The sequence below is a fragment of the Pagrus major genome, chromosome 14 (assembly GCF_040436345.1).
Source record: "Pagrus major chromosome 14, Pma_NU_1.0".
Classification (NCBI taxonomy): domain Eukaryota; kingdom Metazoa; phylum Chordata; class Actinopteri; order Spariformes; family Sparidae; genus Pagrus; species Pagrus major.
Window position 1 is genome coordinate 25,281,796 of NC_133228.1, and position 20,310 is coordinate 25,302,105.

Below are 20,310 nucleotides of genomic sequence, written 5' to 3' on the forward strand. Positions count from 1 at the left end.
AAGTTTTGGGTCTTTCAGACAGAACACGAGTTCTCCTGTGCTTGCTGCTGAGTTCAACCAGGCTGAACTCTGCTCACAAGCGCACGAGCGTCGACGTGCGGTGGCCGAGCCATTGGACACGATGGACGTCAGAACGGAGCGGTGCCGTTGTCTGGTTCTGTCTGAAAGGCCCCACCACATTTACATCAATGAGACTTGGTGTTAGAAAGGCCAGAAAATCAAACCGGTGCAGAGAAATATGATCCAGCACTGATGAGAAGATTCTTCAGCTGCAGACTTCTGACATCAACCTCCAAGATACAAAGTGAAAATGAGCAGCAGCTCTTCATCCTCCAACAGTGAGCAGGTGAAACACAGACAAGACTTTACACGAGTTCACAGCCGTCTGACCTCAACTGTTTCACTGACTGTACGTTTACAGGGCGGATGAACAATATTGGATCTCTGCTGATATTTCACAACTCATTTCAGTTGATTGTTGATGCTGGTAGATGAACATTTTCCCTCCTGACTGCAGAGAACATCAAGTCTCTCTCATAGTGACATTAACATATTATTTTGTTCTCTCCTGACGTGATGGAGCCCTGACAGACGCAGACACACAATGATTTTCAACATGTGCACATTCACTGGGAAAAACAAGAAAACTAGGCGTCATGTGCGTAATCACAGTGTCATCTTATCGCCCGTCATATTAGCAGAGATGTTTATGTTGGAGTGATGTCCTGTTTCATTTTAAAGCCTTTATGGGTCCATACCGACGACGTGCCGGTGTTCTGGTGCATCAATAACTTCCAGTTCTGTTGTCAGAACCAGAACCAACCTGCAGAGTCACTGTGTGTTCAGGATATCAGAGAATCAGAGACAGAAAGAAAACAGAGCAGTTCAGACTGCAGCACTGACAGTCGTCTCCACGTGTTGTGATTGGTCCGTCAGTCACTGCTGGATGAAGCTCTCCTCTCCACTCCACCTCCCAGTAACACGGCCCAGTCAGAGCCTCTCCACCCACCAGCTGATGGTGCTGCTTCAACCTCTCTGGATCATCAGGACACAGCTGATCCTCTCAACACCACCACCTTTCACCACCACCACTTCCACCTGATGAGAGAAGCAGAGAGAGCAGCAGACACATGAGTGTTGACAGAGACTCCCTCCATCAGCTGTCAGTCAGTGATATAAAGACCAGCAGGACTTCAGTCCTGTTCAGACCACAAGTGGAGCGGCTGTGTAGCGTAGCCAGCTTCCTTTCAGCTCATGTTAACGTGTTGGAGTGAAGCTCACAGGTTTACTCTGCAGGTTTCACTCAAGTACACAGTGAAATAAACTGCAGAGAGTCCCTGAACGCATCATCACTGCAGAAACACTTTGATGATGATTGACTGCTGTTAAAAACCAGAGTCTCAGTCACACCTGAATATTTCATCTGCTTTGAAACATTACAAATATGTAAATATGGAGTCTGCTGTAAAATGTGTGGAGCAAACAAAAGACAGATGGACGGATGAATATATGATGTTAAAGCTCCTACATGTTCACACACAGACTGACAGTCCAACATCAGCTGGTTACTGGACTTCAGCACAGCTTCTGCTCTGTACAAACACCACATGGTTACTAAATGTAATGATGGTTCTCTGAAATCAGAGCAGTGATTTGCAGGCTTCAGTCAGACTGATCTGTACGGTGGCCCTGAAGGTCCAAACACATCAACATCTCACATCACAGAAAAGGTGGGACAGCGTTCTTGTCTGTAATTGGACAGAACCCGAGTCCCTGTGGACAGTTTGATGTTTGTGAAATGTTGTTGTGTTTTGAGCTTCAGGGCCACCGTAGACCTGAGAGCTGTGACACAGATCAGCTGATCAGCTCTTTAGTGTTTTAGAGAGATCACGTTTGATGGATGAGGACGACTGTCTCTACACATCCTGTGATGCTGTCAGCTGTGATCCAGCTTTACTTCCTGTACACATGAACACAACAACAACAGTCGTCTTCACATCAACTCAACACGAGATCACAACGAGCTTCTGGCTCGTCTGATTGGCTGACTGCTCTCTCTCTGTCTTTCTGTCCAATCATGAAGCCTGTCACCGTTCTCCTCTCACAGCTTCACTGAGGAAAACAGGAAATACTGGATCTTTACTCTGATACTGACTGTGTTCAGTACAATACTGCTGAGACCAGCGTGGACTGACTCCAACCCTCTACTGACCTCAGAGTCTCCAGTCGACAGTGTGGACTGTCCCTCAGATCAAACAGCAGCTTCATGGTTGAATCCTGCAGGTTGTTTCCCCACAGGTCCAGATGTCTCAGGTGGGAGGGGTTGGACTTCAGAGCTGAGGCCAGAGAAGCACAGCTGATCTCTGACAAACTGCAGTTCCACAATCTGAATAAAGAATAAATGATGAAGATAAAAATCAATTTATGATCCAATCAGATGTGTTCAGGTTTAAATGTGCAGCTCAACATCACTGTGTCCTAATTAAGGGCGGTCCGATTGTTATCAGACGATATTGGTTCTGAATAGTTTGATGGGCGGTCTCTAAAAGGACCAATCAGAAGAGGCGATCAGATAAACACAGGAGACAGTTTGTCTTTAACACATGCAGCATGGAGAGAAGAGCCACAGTGCTCTCTGCAGTCTGCAGGTGGTCTTGACTTCTACACAGCAGAACAGTGGTTACAGACTTTATGACAGTTGTTACCCAGGCCTTCCCCAAGGCAGTGACTAGGGATGTAACGGTATGAAAATTTCACACCACGGTTATAGTGACCAAAATTATCACGGTTATCGGTATACCGCGGTATTTTTAAAATGTCTTCAAAATGTTGAAAAAACACTGATACACTGATAAATTGAAATAATTTCACCAAGATTTATATTTAAATAGATTTATTATATATTAAAAGGCTTAGGGTATAAGCGTCCTGTAATGTCTGCGTTACAGAGGTAGAATGAGATGTACTGGCAGTAGCACTCGATTGGCCAGCCGACCCTCTCTGTGAAAAAATGAATAGAAAATGTCATTATTAATTATTACTGTCATTGTTACTTAATACTAAGGGTGCAACCAACAGATCACAAAACTCACAATCTAGATCATATCACTTTTGAGCAACAGGTTGGATAATTTTTTAGATCAAAACAAAAAGGATTATTGTTCAATTAATTATGAACACTATTTTGGCTCTTATCTCTATCTAGACACTTGTTATATTCACCATTTTATATCATTCTTTATATATAGTCTATTCTACAAATAATCCACAAGTATTATATATTTCTGATATTACTTATATATATTGGCTGTCTGTCTCTGTCTGCTTGCTCGTCCGTTGTCTATGGACTCATTCAATCTGATTGGTCTAATGGCTGCTGAGCCACAGGTAGACGCTGCTCCGGTGAACGGAGCTGAGATGAAAGTCAGTCATCTCAGTCAGTTTGCATTCACTAACTCAGTCCACCCAGTACGTGTTTGTCTCAAATCCTCCTCACTGCAGCTCTGCATCAATATTTGGGGAATTATTAGGTCGACTTTAAAAAGTGAAATCTACAATTAATAAGCGGTTCAGATAACGTGCCAAATCACGGATCAACTTCGTTCAGTTATACCACTATCTGGTCAGTTTACATTAGTGACAACAGCAAATTAGACAGAGAAAACTCGACATACACACATCATTCACCTGAGCTTAAGGTTAATTTACTTTGCATTCGCTGAACAGTTGAGGGTGATAGTGAAAGTAAATTGGACGTGTTGCTGCCCCTCGCAACAACTTTCTTCTTGCAGCTCCTGCAGATAGGGCTGCCATCCTCGACCAGCTGTCACTGAGCATTATCATAATAACCAAAATACGCCAAGACTTCAGATTTGGTTCTCTTTGAAGGCGGAAAAATGCCTTGAGGGCCGCTACTATCACGTCCTCTCTCCGCCATGTCTTCTTCACTACATAACAAGCGCACGTTGCACGCTGCGCCTGCGTAGGGAGGCTTGGATAAAGTATCTCGCGAGTTTTCCACACCGTGGTTATCGACCACGGCGGTTACCATGGTAATTAAAACTTAAATGGTAACCTTCACCGTCGGGAATTTTACCGTGGTTTACCGTGACACCGGTAACCGTTACATCCCTAGCAGTGACCCTCTGATGTTTGACTGGACAATAAGTGTCATCCTAGCTGCTTCCTGTCATCATCCTCATCTGAACTCCTGACCTGTTCTGTCCCTGACAACTCCCCACAGCTCAGGTGAAGGGAATCTCCCCTCCTCTCACATCCTCACATCTTCTCTACCATACATTGATATTTGAGTCCAACACTGTTTCATTCCCACCAGTTAGAACAGTGTGTAACTAAAGTGGCCTGTAAACACGGACTAGTGAGTAGATGAGTCTCCGTGTTCGCTGTGAGGACGTTTAATGTCCCCGACAACCTCTGTAGTCTCATTTAGACACTTGTTAGCAACCGCTAACAGTTTTTAACACATGAAGAGCTTCATAATTAAACTGTGGACATTTAATGATGGATTTTATGTTGGAGAACAAAACGTGTAAATATGTTCAGCCTGTGGTGACCACACACCTTATTTCACACATTTACCTGAAGACACATTCAACTAACTCACAGACTGGTAACAGGATGTGCTAACATGCTAACATGCTAACAGGTTTCTGGTTCAGGACTACAGACTACACCTCTCTATAGGGAGGGGAAGCCCCGCCCCTTCAGGTGACCTCATGGACCTTATTTCAGTCAGAAAGTGTCTGTTTGTTGTAAATAAAGTCAAATCTCATGTAGTTTTGTGTTAAAGCGCTCAGTGAACTACTTGGTCTCACTCAACATACGTCACCAACAGCAACATGGCCGCCGCCTCAACACAGAAGAAGGTCTGGTCACACTGACAGCTGCAGTTATGTGAAAGGAGAGTTGGTCAGTTCTGTGAGCTGCTGATATTCAGGACGACTCTACAAGGTTTCAGTCAGCGTTAAACCAGACGTCACTTAACCACTGTCGGCTGTGTCGTCTTTATAATTACAGATTTTCACTCTTATATTTTATTAGTTTGACGACAAACTGAGACTTTCTGGAGAAAATGTTTCTTTTAAACTGACAAACATCATATGTGAGATTCATGACACAATTCAAACCAGAGCAGAAAATTATTTGTGTCATTTTTTCTGAAATCAGGTCCCAGGTGGTCGACCAGAGGGGGCGTGGCTTCACCTGTCTATTGTGGATCATCGTCATGGTGACATCATCCTGTCAACACAACATTCACCCACCTGTTCACATCAACACAGATTAATAACATGCTGCTGATCTCAGTCAGGTCTGGAGTCATAGTGTGTGTGTGTGTGTGTGTGTGTGTGTGTGTGTGTGTGTGTGTGTGTGTGTCTGTGTGTGTGTGTGTGTGTGTCTGTGTCTGTGTCTGTGTCTCTGTGTGTGTGTGTGTGTGTGTGTGTGTGTGTGTGTGTGAACTGAAGGAAATGTAAAACTTCTGTTCGAGATTTAAATTTAATATAAACAGAGAAAAAACACATGAACTGACCTCAGAGTCTCCAGTCGACAGTTTGGACTCTCCAGTCCAGCACACAGACGCTTCACTGCTGAATCCTTCAGGTTGTTGTTACTCAGGTCCAGATGTCTCAGGTGGGAGGGGTTGGACTTCAGAGCTGAGGCGACGACTTCACAGTGAGTCTCTGAGAGTCGACAGTTCGTCAGTCTGTGAATACAGATAATAAAACATTTAAATGTGATAAAATCTGACTCTTTACTATGAAAACAGACTCTAAACATTTTGCATCACAAAGCACATGAACATGAGCAGCTGCAGCTCAGCTGCTCAGTTGTTCAGCTGAGCTGCTCAGTCACTGATCACAAGGTTTGTAGTTTGAAACTTGAGCTCCTCCGCTCCACATGAGCCTCCAGACTTTGAGCTGCCTGAGGAGATCAGCTGGGCTCAATCAGTGGCCCATTTTAAATCCCCTCAAAACACACCTGTATAAAACGGCTTTTAACGGCTGATTCTGATGGTTTCATCTTTGTGTGATTTTGGTTCGACATATTTGTGTTTGTCCGTTTCCTTCATTCTGCTGTCTTTATATTTACATCTGTAATTGTCCCTGTAATACTTTTCTTGTGACTCTTTCATTGTTGTGCTGTTTTATTTGTGTCCAACAAACTGATGTTACTGCTTTTAAAGTGCCATATAAATAAACACAAACACATGTTGAAGTGTCCTTGAGGGAAATAATGAACCAGAAATGACAGTTTAGGACAAAAGTGTTGAAATAAGTGAGACGTGAACGTGTCAGATGTTAGTTTACAGGCTGCTGTGATTTATATTGGTTCAGCTTCATGTTCACATGATGATCAGTGAACTGTGAAGTCACTGTAGGTTGTAACTGCACTCGTATGTATTGACTCAGTTATGTGTTTGTGTGTATTGTCTCAGTCTTTGATGCATTTTATTCTGTCGCTCCATCTGCTTTTCATCTCCCATTTCATTCATTTAATGCCTCCCACTGCACAAACACAAGAATTACAACTAAACATTGTGTTATTATCATTTTAGGAGCTGAAGGTTTTGGAAACAAGACAACTTCATGTCATTTCTGCTCTGAGCTCGGTGACGATCATTGATTCAATCAGCAGGTTTAATACTTGTTTTGGTGAACGTGTATAGTGTCGAGCTTTTATATTATTCATGTGTGTAAAGTGTTGATCTTTAATACTGAAGGCTTCAGCTTCACCTCACTTTATAATGTTTAACACATCTGGACTTACTCAGCCTTTCTACAGTTCCTCACAGCTGGAATCAGTCTCCATCGTCCCTGTAGAGATGTGTTGTACTTCCACAGGTTCAACTCATCCAGAACCTCCTCTGACATCTGCAGCATGTAGGCCAGAGCTGAGCAGTGGATCTCAGAGAGGTTCTTCTCTGATCTGTTCTCTGACTTCAGGAACTGTTGGATCTCCTGATGGACTGAGTGGTCGTTCATCTCCGTCAGACAGTGGAAGATGTTGATGCTTCTGTCAGGAGAGATCTCATCACTGTTCATCTTCTTCAGGTTGTTGATGGCTCTCTGGATGATTTGTGGCCTGTTGTCTGTCTGACCCAGCAGACCTCCTAAGAGTCTCTGGTTGGACTTCAGAGAGAGGCCATGAAGGAAGCGAACAAACAGGTCCAGGTGGCCATTTTTACTGTTGAGGGATTTCTCCATGGTGCTCCTCAGGAAGAAATCCAGGGATGGGCAACACATCTCAGCGCCATCAACGCTTCCAACAAAAAACTTAGAAATCTTCTCAAGAAAAGACTTTCCCAGGAAGTCCTCCACCACCTTTGTGTTTCTGCTGGTGTGACAGTGGAACATGTAGACTGCAGCCAGAAACTCCTGAACGCTCAGATGAACAAAGCAGTAGACTGTTTTCTGGAAGATCACACTCTCTCTTCTGAAGATCTCTGTACAAACTCCTGAGTACACCGAGGCCTCTGTGACATTAAGACCACACCGCTCCAGGTCTTCTTGGTAGAACATGATGTTTCCTGTCTTCAGATGTTCAAACGCCAGCCTCCCCAGCTTCAGAAGAACTTCCCTGTCAGCCTCCGTCAGCTCCTGGGGACTCGTCTCACGTCCCTCATCGTACTTCTGCTTCTTCCTCTTTGTCTGAACCAGCAGGAAGTGTGAGTACATGTCAGTCAGGGTCTTGGGCAGCTCTCCTCTCTGGCCTATAGTCAACATGTGGTCCAGAACTGTAGCAGTGATCTAGCAGAAGACTGGGATCAGACACATGATGTGGAGGCTCCTGGAGGTCTTGATGTGTGAGATGACTCTGCTGGACAGATCTTCATCACTGAACCTCCTCCTGAAGTACTCCTCCTTCTGGGCGTCAGTGAAGCCTCGTACTTCTGTTACCCTGTCGACACATGAAGGAGGGATCTGATTGGCCGCTGCAGGTCGGGAAGTTATCCAGACGAGAGCCGAGGGAAGCAGCTTCCCCTCGATGAGGTTTGTCAGCAGGACGCTGACTGATGACTTCTGTGTGACATCAGACACGACCTCATGGTTCTTGAAGTCCAGTGAAAGTCTGCTTTCATCCAGGCCGTCAAAGATGAACAGAAGTTTACAGACAGCGAGCTTCTCTGCTGTCACCTTCTGTAATGTTGGATGGAAAACATGGAGCAGGCTGAGAAGACTGTACTGCTCATCTCTGATCAGGTTCAGCTCCCTGAACGACAGCAGAACCAGCAGACGGACATCTTGGTTTTCGGAGCCCTCTGCCCAGTCCAGAGTGAACTTCTGCACCGAGAAGGTTTTTCCAACTCCAGCGACGCCGTTGGTCAGAACCACTCTGATGCGTCTCTGTTGGTCAGGTGAGGCTTTAAAGATGTCGCAGCACCTGATTGGATCGTCATGGAGGGCCTCCATCTTGGAAACTGTCTCCAGCTGCCTCACCTCATGTTGGGTATTAACCTCTTCACTCTGTCCCTCTGTGATGTAGAGCTCAGTGTAGATCCTGTTGAGGAGGGTTCCACTTCCTGTTCCATCACTTCCTGTTCCATCACTTCCTGTTCCATCACTTCCTGTTCCATCACTTCCTTCAGTCACACGTTCACATCTCCTCCTCAGACTGATCTTATGTTCATCTAAAACCTCCTGAAGACCAACATCCACTGAAAAGAGACAAATGTTGGAGAAACGTTGACAATCTGTGGATTATTTTCATGATCAATAACAATCCATCAGTATCAGAATATATAAAGTTTGAGTCTCTTCAGGTCTTTTCATTGACTTTGTGTGTAATCGAGACAATCTAGTAATTTGTCCTGGTGTTTGTCTGAATGCCTCCTGAGTCTCTAAATAAATGTAATGACATGTAGAAGGTGAGATGTTTAAAGCAACATTATGTAACTTTGTGAGGTTAAAGTAGCAGCTTCAGAGTCGTGTTGATGGTCCAGTGTGTTGTAACAGGTGAACGGTGTCTCTGTCACTTGTAGGATCGCAGCCTTACATACGTGTGGACTTCAACACGTAACACTGTGATGATGTCAGGAGTTGTGTTTGTAGTCAGCACCTATATTACGTCTGACAAACTGTGACACACCTGGATTTGTTTTTACTACAGTGGTGTTGCACTCACAAACTGTGGGGGGCGCCACATCACACAACGTGACAATTTCTACATAATGTGGCTTTAACATGTTCAGATGTTCAGTCTGACTCGGTACAGTTTGTCTCTGACTGTCTGTCCACAGTCCAGCTGTTGTTCTGGGTCTTACCTCCACACTGGGGACAGGAGGAGTCTCCTGGTGAAGCAGACTGGTCCCAGTCTGAGGTGATGCAGCGTCTGCAGAACCGGTGTCCACAGCTGGTAGAGACCGGATCCTTCAGGACGTCCTGACACCGAACACAGCAGGTGGGCTGCTTCTTCACAGAGACATGACTCCTCTTCCTCTCTCTGTGGACACATTTCTTTATAACTACAGTGATTTGATGATTGTTGGTAAAAACATCCAGATTTGGTCGACGCTGCTGAGAAGCTCAGATGGTCACAGAGAAAAGTCAAAGTGTCGATACTTTTCAGCTTGAATTCAGCGTTTAGTCTGTCATGAAAATGATGTGTGAAGATTATCTCTCAGAACAAAACGTGTCAGTTTCATAAACTTGTGTTTGTCACAGACATTATTTTCTGCAATAATCCAAAGTCCAACTCAAACATCTCTCAGGCTTTTTGTGGAGGAGCCAGAGCGACGCTAACTTCAGGTCAGCCTACAAAAACACGTCATGGTGACACCGATCTATTTCATCCTGGTGAGATCTGTTAGTGTCCTCCAGGATCTGACTGAGTTCAGACATGTTAGTGTTCAGGAGACTTTCAAAGAGTTTCTGTTAGTGTGTCTTCAGTCCTGGAGCCTGATGTTACTCTACAGCAAAACATTACCAGCAAACACTCAATGAGTCCGTCTCAGTCCTCTTACTTTGTGTCTGATGGTCCAGGTTCAGTACTGAAGTCTGGAGGATCATCCTTGGACCGGTCACTCTTCATAGAGGGACAGATGGATCCTGGAGACTCTGCTCTCTGTCTGCTGGACTGAACTCTGCAAACATCAACATGTTTTTATTCACATCACATGAATCCTTCATCAATAAAGTGATTTAAGAAGCTCTACACACACAAACTGCTGCTGCTGTGGATAAAAAGGAGGTTTCAAAGTTTCTGTTTGTCCTCTTAGATCAGATTACAGATTTATAGCAGACACACAGAGGAACATGAGGCGGAACAAGTCTTCAATATGGACAGAAAAGACATTTTAGTGGAAATTTGAACACATGAACACAAAATCAACTAAACAAACATGTGATCATCACTGAAACATGAGTCATATAAATGAGTTAGTATCAGTCGTCTTACTTTGTGTCTGATGGTCCAGGTTCAGTACTGAAGTATATAGGTTCACCTTTGGACCAGTCACTCTTCATAGAGGGACAGATGGATCCTGGAGACTCTGCTCGGTCCTCTTCCTCCACACAAACACTCATCTTCAGGTCTGAGAGGTGAAACATGAACTGTGAGCTCAGAACACAAGAACCAGGAGAACAGAGAGGACGGGATCTTCATCAAACAAACTATATAACAACTATGGGACTCTGATCCATGTTAACTGTGTGAGTGACGTCTCTCTCTCTGATGTTTTTCTGATCTTCATATTTAGTTTATGCTTCTCAATGCTTAATGAAAGTGCTGCAGGAGAAGTGTTGTGTCATCACCAACACCTATAAAGTTTGATGTCTGAGACTGGAAAGGTGAAACTTCTTACGTGGGTAATATTAAACAAGTTAAACAGGTGATGGACAGAATCAAACAACTGCAGGCAAAAGTAGTTTTCTCACAGGAACCCGTGTGATGGCAGCAGATACAGTGAGGACACAGAGGAGGTGGCAGCGTCAGCTGTTCTCTAGTTGCTGTACTTCAGATGCAGGAGGGTCAATGATCCTGATTCATGAGTCCATTCATACACAGGTTGACCAAATCACTAAGGACCCAGCAGGTAGATTTATTATTGTTCAAGGATCTTAAATAATTAATAAATGTTCATGGTCCTGACGATGATCATCTTAATTTCTACAGTGATTAACTTCTGTTAATCTCTAACCTGTCAGGGCAAAACTTTATAGCAGCTGATATGAAACTCCAGTTGCACTTTGGACCCAGTGAAAGATGGTTCAACAGGCGCTGACAATACACAGGCCAAATCAAGACCACTGATCCAACAGTTCATCAAAGATTTAAATGTGCTGGATATTTGGAGACATCTTAATCCTGACATGTTGGAAGGATGTGAAGTGTCTGATGGATAAAATCCTGAATATCAACATCCCATCATCTGCAGAAACATGGATATTACACTTCTGTCCTGTAAACACGCCGCTGAAGAGTAAGAAATACACATTCATAGACACGTGTCTGTTACAAGCAAAGTGTCTTAATGCTTCACAGTGGAAGAACATAAAGCACCAAGTAAAGAGAAGTGGAAGAAAGAAATGGCAACAAACACGTCTGTGAAGAAGAAACTTACACTGTGAAGGTAAATACAGGAGGTCTGAGGACACCTGGAGTCCTTTCTGACCCTTTCTTCAACCTGGTGGAGACGAAGCACCGACAGCTGATTCACAGGTTCAGTCCAAACTAATATGATGTGACGATACACACACACACACACACACACACACACACACACACACACAGACGCACTCACACACACACACACACACTCACACACACACACACACACACACACACACACACACACACACACACACACAGACGCACTCACACACACACACTCTCATGCACGCACACACACACACACACACACACACACTCACACACACAGTATACAGTACCATAGAGCAGGTCAGGGTTCTGGTCTTCACCTCTGGGCTCCTCGTCTTTAGTTACAGTAGTGAGTCCGTGTGTGTCTGTGGACTGTAGAGGAAACACATGTTAGAATAAGCTCAACACTTTGATTCTTCTGTGGACACAAAGTCCTGAGAGGCTGAATAACACACATTCAAACTACTGTAACTAAAGACAAGGAGCCCAGAGGTGAAGACCAGAACTCTGACCTGCTTTATTATCACGACCCTTCAAGAAAGTCACCACGGTTGCAGATGGATTTGTTCTGATCCGTGAAAAAGTGACTAAATGTCCACTGCTCACTAAATAAAGGTGATTTACTTCTTACAGTTCGTTGGCTGTTGAATACAACAGAGAACCACTTTCTGTGTGATGAGTCATTTGTTAATCATCGACTAAAGAAATCAATCATTTCATTTACGATCACTGCAGCGAGGTCAACAACTGTCCGACCTGTTCACAGAGCACGAGTCATCATTTTATCATCATCAGCTACTTTACAGGTTACATGCTGCATCATAATCAAAGTACAACGTTTAGAAACTCACACTGGCAGACAACATGTTGACTAATGTGACAGACAACAATGCAATAAGAGGATTACTGATCAATTACTGATCAATGACATCAGTGAGCAGCTACCAGCGTTTACAGTGTGCGACAGTGACGACAAGAAGGAAAAGCAGGACGTTAAACTGGAGCACAGACGAGTCGGGACAGAGGAGTCGATGAACGCTCTCAAAAATCAATTATTGAACCAAAGCTGGGAAATATTATAGAAAGAAGAAAACCTTGACAAAGCACATGAAATATTCTTAAAGGCATTCAAACTGTTAATATTCTTTGAACACTCACCTGCTTCACACTTCAGTTCTCCTGCTCCGTCTTCTTCTGTCTGCTCTGCTCTGAAAATGGAGTCTGAACAGACTGAACACTTTCACTTTGAGCTGCCGTCTCAGGTGACACTGAGCTGCTCCTCCCCTCTGAGTTTACCTGTGTGTGTGTGTGTGTGTGAGTGTTGTTGCTGTTTGACTTACAGCAGACACACACTCGTCTTCCTGCACCTACAGCTCACTGAAGGACAAAAACAATTGAATCTTCCTCTGACAGACGGAAACTCTGAAAATCTACAGAAGAAATTGAACAAACAGGTTTTATTTACAGCAACATGTAGATATAAATGTTCACACTGAACATACAGATGTGTTCCTACCATACAGCATCGAGGCCTCTGACTGACTCACATTTAATATTGTTCAATGACTTCACAAGATCAAACTAAACCACACTAATTAAAATGACATCATGAACTCTATATTGATATGAAACGATCCTCTACAACAGCTGATCCTCTGTTGTCTCACTGCTCATAACTGAGCACCAGTGTTTGCTAATTTTAGATAATATTATCAGAAACTCTGTAGGAAACAATGTAAAGTTTCATAAACTAGCTACTTACATTAACCTTCAGCGTCTCCATTGCCCCGTGTGTGATGAACGTCTAGAAATGGTTGGTCCTCTGTAGAAGTGTCTGAAGTCCAGTGGTGGACAACACAACTCCCAGTGGGGAGAGGAGACACAGATCAACAGGGGAACAGACTTCGTCACAACACCGGAGCATCTCCATCCAGTGATCGTCCGTCTGTTCACTCTCGTTTTAGCTCGGTTTCTATCCCTCTCCCTCTTCACCTTCTTTGCCTCCTCCATCAGCGGCTTCTTTGTCTCCTGCAGTGCCGAGTTTCCACAGTTATTCACGTTGTTCCACCGTCACCTGGGGACAGTGACCGGGGAAAATGATGCCTCTTCCTGTTTTGGTTGTTTCCTTTGTGCATTCAAATTGTATTTTTCTGGGAAAATCCAGCCTGGAGTCTGAATATCACAGTGAAAGTGAGTTCATAGTGAACCAGTCTGTACGTGGATGCTGTCATTTTTCTACAGACATCACTGTGACGTCACTGTGACATCACTGTGACATCACTGTGACATCAGGTTGACTGCAGAATGTTAAATTAAATGTAATCACTTGACTCCTGCCTGTTTAAGCACAGTAACTGTCGACTACTCAGTGACGGTCCACTCCTGCTGAAATCAGAACAAGATTCTTCAGCTGCACAATGATGAGAAATATATTGTAATATTGATGATTTCAGGTAAGAAGGATTTATAAATGTCTCGACCCTCCACACGTGTTGTTTCAACCTCTTCAGGTGGTCGAAGTGTTTATTAGGGGGTTAGTGGAGAAGAGGCTCGTATTATTGTGTTGTGGCCAGCTGACAATAACCCACGTGTGACTGTAACGACAGACGTACCTTCTTGTTGATCACGTCGAGGGCGCTGGAGTCATCTTTGAACAGATGTGGGAGGAGTCACGTAGCCAGAATCGCTCGCACACCTTGTGTTGGACCGATGAATAAAAACACAAAAATGACGTGGCGACAAAAACAGCACCAGATTTACATTCATCAAAACACAATGACAGAGATTATGTCCAGAAAGTGTCGATGTCACTGCTTCTAATGTGACTGACAGGTGTTAATATTACCTGTGTGACTCCTCTGCATACATGGAGAAGACGTCTGGTCCAGCTGATCACTGCTGACATTCATCCAGGACCTTCATCACCTCTCGACCCGTTTCTGTCATGATGCTGCGATCCATGTCAACACACACACACACACACACACACACACACACACACACACACACACACACACAGTCCAGTTAAATCATTCATGAAGTTTATAGCAGACAGGCGGTCACCTTCAATATAATGCTGGCTAACATGTAAACTGCAGGTGAAACACTCAGACAGACTGAAGAACTGGAGTGAGTCCAGAATAAGACCTTTAAACTTCTCTCATTATGAGGATATGAGGATTAACGCTAACGTTAGCTGACAGCTGGCTGCTGTTAATAACACCACAGCTTTGATTTTTACATGTTGCAGCTTTACAATGATGTTACTGAGAGAGGGAACAAGACACGTTTCTGATTTAGAGGAAAACAAACATTCAACTCTCCTTTTTGACAGTTAACACAGCTAAAGCTAGCGTTAGCTGCTATCCGGCCGTTAGCACCGTCGCTAGCTAACGTTAGCTACCAGTGTAGAAACAGTGAAGCTACACAGAGGCTGTATTACCTGTAGTGTGTAAACTGCTCAGTTACCACGACAGTTTACTGTGGATTCAAACCACTCGAGCTGTTTTCCTGTTAAAGAGCAGTTAGCGGCAGGGACAGAGACAGTTAGCAGTTAGCAGTTAGCTTAGCTGCTTCAGAGGACAAAGAGCTGAACGTTGGTCCGACGGTTGGAATCTGAACGAGGTGCGTTTACGACCCTCGGAAATTACAGTGAACCTGGTTCGTACCAACAAGGATTCATTTAATCTAAAGCAAAGTTTATTAATGTAAACAAAGTTAAAGAGAGTTTAATCAACAGGGAGATGCTACCAATAAAGATATGAATAACATCAAGTAGTCAGGACCTGCTCAGTATACAGGAGGGAGGATGTTTCTTCTGTATTTCTTAATAAAATGTCTCTTTGTTTGCGAGTTATCTAAAAAAACTGTTTCAGGACTGTTGTTAAGTTTCTGCCGCTGAAAACACATTTCCTGCTGCTGCTGCTTCATAATAAAAGACCGTCAATGACAGAATGCCACAGGGCTTTTATTGTGAAGAGCGTAGAGGAAGTTGACCGTGTGTTTTATTTGTTAGCGCAGGTTCCTGGATCATCCAGCGGGAGGAGGAGTGTTTCCAGCCGCTCCTCTGACGCTGTCACAGCCACGGAGCAGCCCGCTGCTGCTCAACACCAGAGCTCTTTAGACCCGCACACCTGTATGGCGAGTGAATAGTGCCAAATCATGGATTACCAGAAGAAGGAGAAGGAGCAACCTCCCCTCCCGTCGCCGTCTGAACGTGTGGATTTTTGAATGGGAGTGGATGGGACAGCAGATGAGAGACCGGCGGCGACGTCACGGCGAGTGCACTGAAGGAACGTGTGACGGCGGCGACGTGACGGCGGCGTATGTTAGAATTACCAACAAATTTACGCCTGCTCTGGACGTCTGAACTAAGTACGTCGCCCCATATACGCCGTCGTCAGTAGCTGCATGTCTTCAGTTTGTTTACTCAGCAATGAAGACATTTTCCAAGACGAAAATTTTTCATTTAGGGCCTAAAATTGAAACAGTAAAGTTAATCAATAAAGCTAAGCATAATTGACCACAAGTAGTAGACCACTTACGGTACAGGCGACCTGGGTTCGAAACTAGGTCAGGGTTAGTCTCCTTACAATACTAGGCTACTTCTTTTTTTTTTTTTTTTTACATCCCACATCCATTATAAATGCTCTGTCTTTTTCATTAGGCCTGTGTTAATCTGAAAACCGTAGGATTGAATAAAATTATGTTGTTTTTAAGAAATCTTGTAAGACATTGTTTTACTGTTTAATTTTCATTGAATATAAGAAAGTAGGGATAAGTAGTCAACTAGTATAAAATAACATGACGCCGTGGACTGGTCTTCCTCCTGTCCTCTCCAATTTTTTCAGTCACCAGCCACCACTGTTCCCTATATACATATAGCCTATAGGGGTGTTTGTAGGGAAAAAACAAAACAATAAACTCAACTTAATGTCTGTGTGAAAGAAAATGAAAATAATTAAAAAATTTTAAAAACATAATTGGATATATATTTGAAGCAATTTGCACCTTGTGGCTGAACGTATAGACTCAATTCAATCAAAGACGGTAAGTATCTTTGGTTCAAATGACACTCAATTTTTTTCTCATTAACTTTATTGCTGACACTGAAACACAAACAATTCAACAAGCGCCATCAAGCGTTTAAAGATCGCAGTACATTAGAGTCACGACGGCGTAGGTGAGGCGACGTACTTATCAACACGTAGGTGAGGCGACGTACTTATCAACACGTAGGTGAGGCGACGTACTTATCAACACGTAGGTGAGGCGACGTACTTATCAACACGTAGGTGAGGCGTCAATTCCACACGACAGTCTCCTTTGGCTGGGTAACCGTGGCACTATTCACTCGCCATACCACGGTTACCCAGCCAAAGGAGACTGTCGTGTGGAATTGACGCCTCACCTACGTGTTGATAAGTACGTCGCCTCACCTACGCCGTCGTGACTCTAATGTACTGCGATCTTTAAACGCTTGATGGCGCTTGTTGAATTGTTTGTGTTTCAGTGTCAGCAATAAAGTTAATGAGAAAAAAATTGAGTGTCATTTGAACCAAAGATACTTACCGTCTTTGATTGAATTGAGTCTATACGTTCAGCCACAAGGTGCAAATTGCTTCAAATATATATCCAATTATGTTTTTAAAAAATTTAAATTATTTTCATTTTCTTTCACACAGACATTAAGTTGAGTTTATTGTTTTGTTTTTTCCCTACAAACACCCCTATAGGCTATATGTGTAACGGAGTAGATGTGTCCATATTAAATTATGGCAAAACAGTCGCAACACTGCCACCTACTGACATAGCGGGGGGCATGGGAACAACACAGAGGAGAGAGGATCTTGCTATGACTCCGATTGTCCCGACCGAGACTGACTCTAACCCATGCCGATGCTGTGTTGTCTGCTGCGTTGCAGGAGAATAAACCCCTTGTAATCCACCTGACTGTCGTCTGTCATGTATGAAGCCACGGTAGTGTGGAGCTGCATTAACAGAGAAAAGTGACCCGTATATAGGGAACAGTGGCGGCTGGTGACTGAAAAAATTGGAGAGGACAGGAGGAAGACCAGTCCACAGCGTCATGTTATTTTATACTAGTTGACTACTTATCCCTACTTTCTTATATTCAATGAAAATTAAACAGTAAAACAATGTCTTACAAGATTTCTTAAAAACAACATAATTTTATTCAATCCTACGGTTTTCAGATTAACACAGGCCTAATGAAAAAGACAGAGCATTTATAATGGATGTGGGATGTAAAAAAAAAAAAAAAAGAAGTAGCCTAGTATTGTAAGGAGACTAACCCTGACCTAGTTTCGAACCCAGGTCGCCTGTACCGTAAGTGGTCTACTACTTGTGGTCAATTATGCTTAGCTTTATTGATTAACTTTACTGTTTCAATTTTAGGCCCTAAATGAAAAATTTTCGTCTTGGAAAATGTCTTCATTGCTGAGTAAACAAACTGAAGACATGCAGCTACTGACGACGGCGTATATGGGGCGACGTACTTAGTTCAGACGTCCAGAGCAGGCGTAAATTTGTTGGTAATTCTAACATACGCCGCCGTCACGTCGCCGCCGTCACACGTGCCTTCAGTGCACTCGCCGTGACGTCGCCGCCGGTCTCTCATCTGCTGTCCCATCCACTCCCATTCAAAAATCCACACGTTCAGACGGCGACGGGAGGGGAGGTTGCTCCTTCTCCTTCTCCTGGTAATCCATGATTTGGCACTATTCACTCGCCATACACCTGGAGGCAGGTGGCCCTGTTGGAGATACACACGTGACGTCACGTGCCGAGCCGAGCCGAGCCGAGCCAGCACCTGTGGAAATGTGGTGTTAGTGAAGCAGCTGCATCTGTGTCAGTGTCCCGTGTGACAGTCGGTCCAGTGTTCGGTTCTGATCCAGAACTGACTGAACTGGTGTCTGGGTCAAAGTTCAGCAGCACCACAGAACTCAGGTGCTTCAGTCCGTCCTTCATTTTATTCCACGAACTTCATTAGTGAACATGCGCAGTAGAGTCCCCCCCCCCCCCCGCTGGCCCCGCCCACGAGTTCCCGCTCAGCCTCATTGACACGCCCTTGTGATGACGTCACACACATTTAGCTTATTGAAAGTTTTAAAACCATAATCATGGCGTCATAATCGACCTTGTTTACAGTTGAACCCAATTCATCCCTTCATCACTACTTTCATAACTCCCTGGTTTAAATTACTTTAAATTAAGGATAATTAGGGGGCGTGGCCTCTTTGAGTGACAGGTGGCTGTGAGCTGTGCTTCACCTGAACTTGATGTGTCGCTGTGTTTATGGTGCTGGTGTCTTTTGGAGGATTTAATGCAGATATGAGACACTTAACATAATAATGTGTGTTTCTGTGGTGTTAACACAAAATAACAAAAAACAAAATGTAACTTATTCATCAATAATTCAAGTTCCTGAAGCCACGCCCCTTCCGGTGGACCGCACGGGACCTTATTCTGTAAAAACTGTTCAGTAGTGAACGAGGAGAGAATAAATGTATTGATCCTGTTTGAATTGTGTCGTGAATCACACAGATGATGTTTGTCAGTTTGTTGTAATTAAAGTAAAACCTCATGTAGTTTTAACTGCAGTTCTGGTTCTGGTTCAGTTCTGTGAGCTGTTATGCACGATATATATCGGACGGATAAATTATCGGCCCAGTGATGGAAACTTTACGTTATCGGTTATCAGCAGTTAAAAACATTACAGCTGATAAAACAAGTATGCACCTTTACAGTTGTTTTGTGAGCAGCCAATAGAAACAGAGAAGAAGAACAAACTCGATGATGTCACGCTCGTAACATCGACCTGCTGCAGCTGTGTGGAGCCACACATGTCGTCATGGTGTGGACGTTTCTTTATGATGATGCTCTCTACGTCTGAGCCTCTCTTACACACATGAAAAAGCATTAAAATGTTGGTTTCTGTTATCAGTTATTTTATCGGTGTCAGCCATGAGAGTCAGGTCATAATCTGTTATCATATCGGCTGAAAATAATCCATAACGTGCATCCCTGGTTTAAGTTACAGGTTTTGGCGACGATCAACAAGACGACGTCACTAACGACACTGTTGGCTGTGTCGTCTTTATAATGACGTATTTTCACAGTCTGATGTTTCAATAGTTTGATGACAAACTGACAAACATCATCTGTGTGATTCATGACACAATTCAAACAGGATCAATACGTTACCTGTCTCTCTTCATCACGACAATAAGGTCCATGAAGGAAACCTGACTCCTGCGCTCTATGATTGTCTTCTCACAGTGTAAATTAAAATAGAAATCTCGTACTGAACCTTCTGACTTATAAAGACATCAGAAAAGAGATTCAATAAAAATGCAGTCCATATGTTCATGTGCTCTGGATCCTGTGGCCTCTGGGTCCAGGTCTCCGCCCGCCTCTCTCTGACTCTCTGGTTCTGATCGGGTTGGGTGGATTTGAAGGATTGTTGCTGTGCCGCTGCTTGAATCACAACATCAACACCGCTGACACCAGCGCTCGGCTCGCTCTGCTCCATGTCTCTCAGCTCGACGAGCCGCCGCCAAACCAAACTTGTCATGTTGTGAAGCCGCAGCGGTGGGAATTATTTTAATGGCTCGTGGAGCAGCCAAGTCCCTCTGGCCTCGTTCTGCAGCCTGGAGCTGTTGATCACCCCTA

At 43.9% G+C, this 20,310-nt stretch overlaps 1 protein-coding gene across 1 annotated transcript; it reads right to left on the bottom strand.

Moving 5' to 3' along the window:
- Positions 1–1,093: 1,093 nt before the first annotated feature.
- Positions 1,094–14,577, bottom strand: LOC141008183 (protein NLRC3-like). Its single transcript, XM_073480431.1, is given in 10 exon segments — positions 1,094–2,112; positions 2,213–2,386; positions 5,549–5,722; positions 6,787–8,674; positions 9,281–9,459; positions 9,980–10,099; positions 10,414–10,549; positions 12,775–12,824; positions 12,995–13,046; positions 14,520–14,577. Coding segments are annotated over 10 exon segments (2,856 nt in total). The 3' UTR covers positions 1,094–2,087.
- Positions 14,578–20,310: the final 5,733 nt, after the last annotated feature.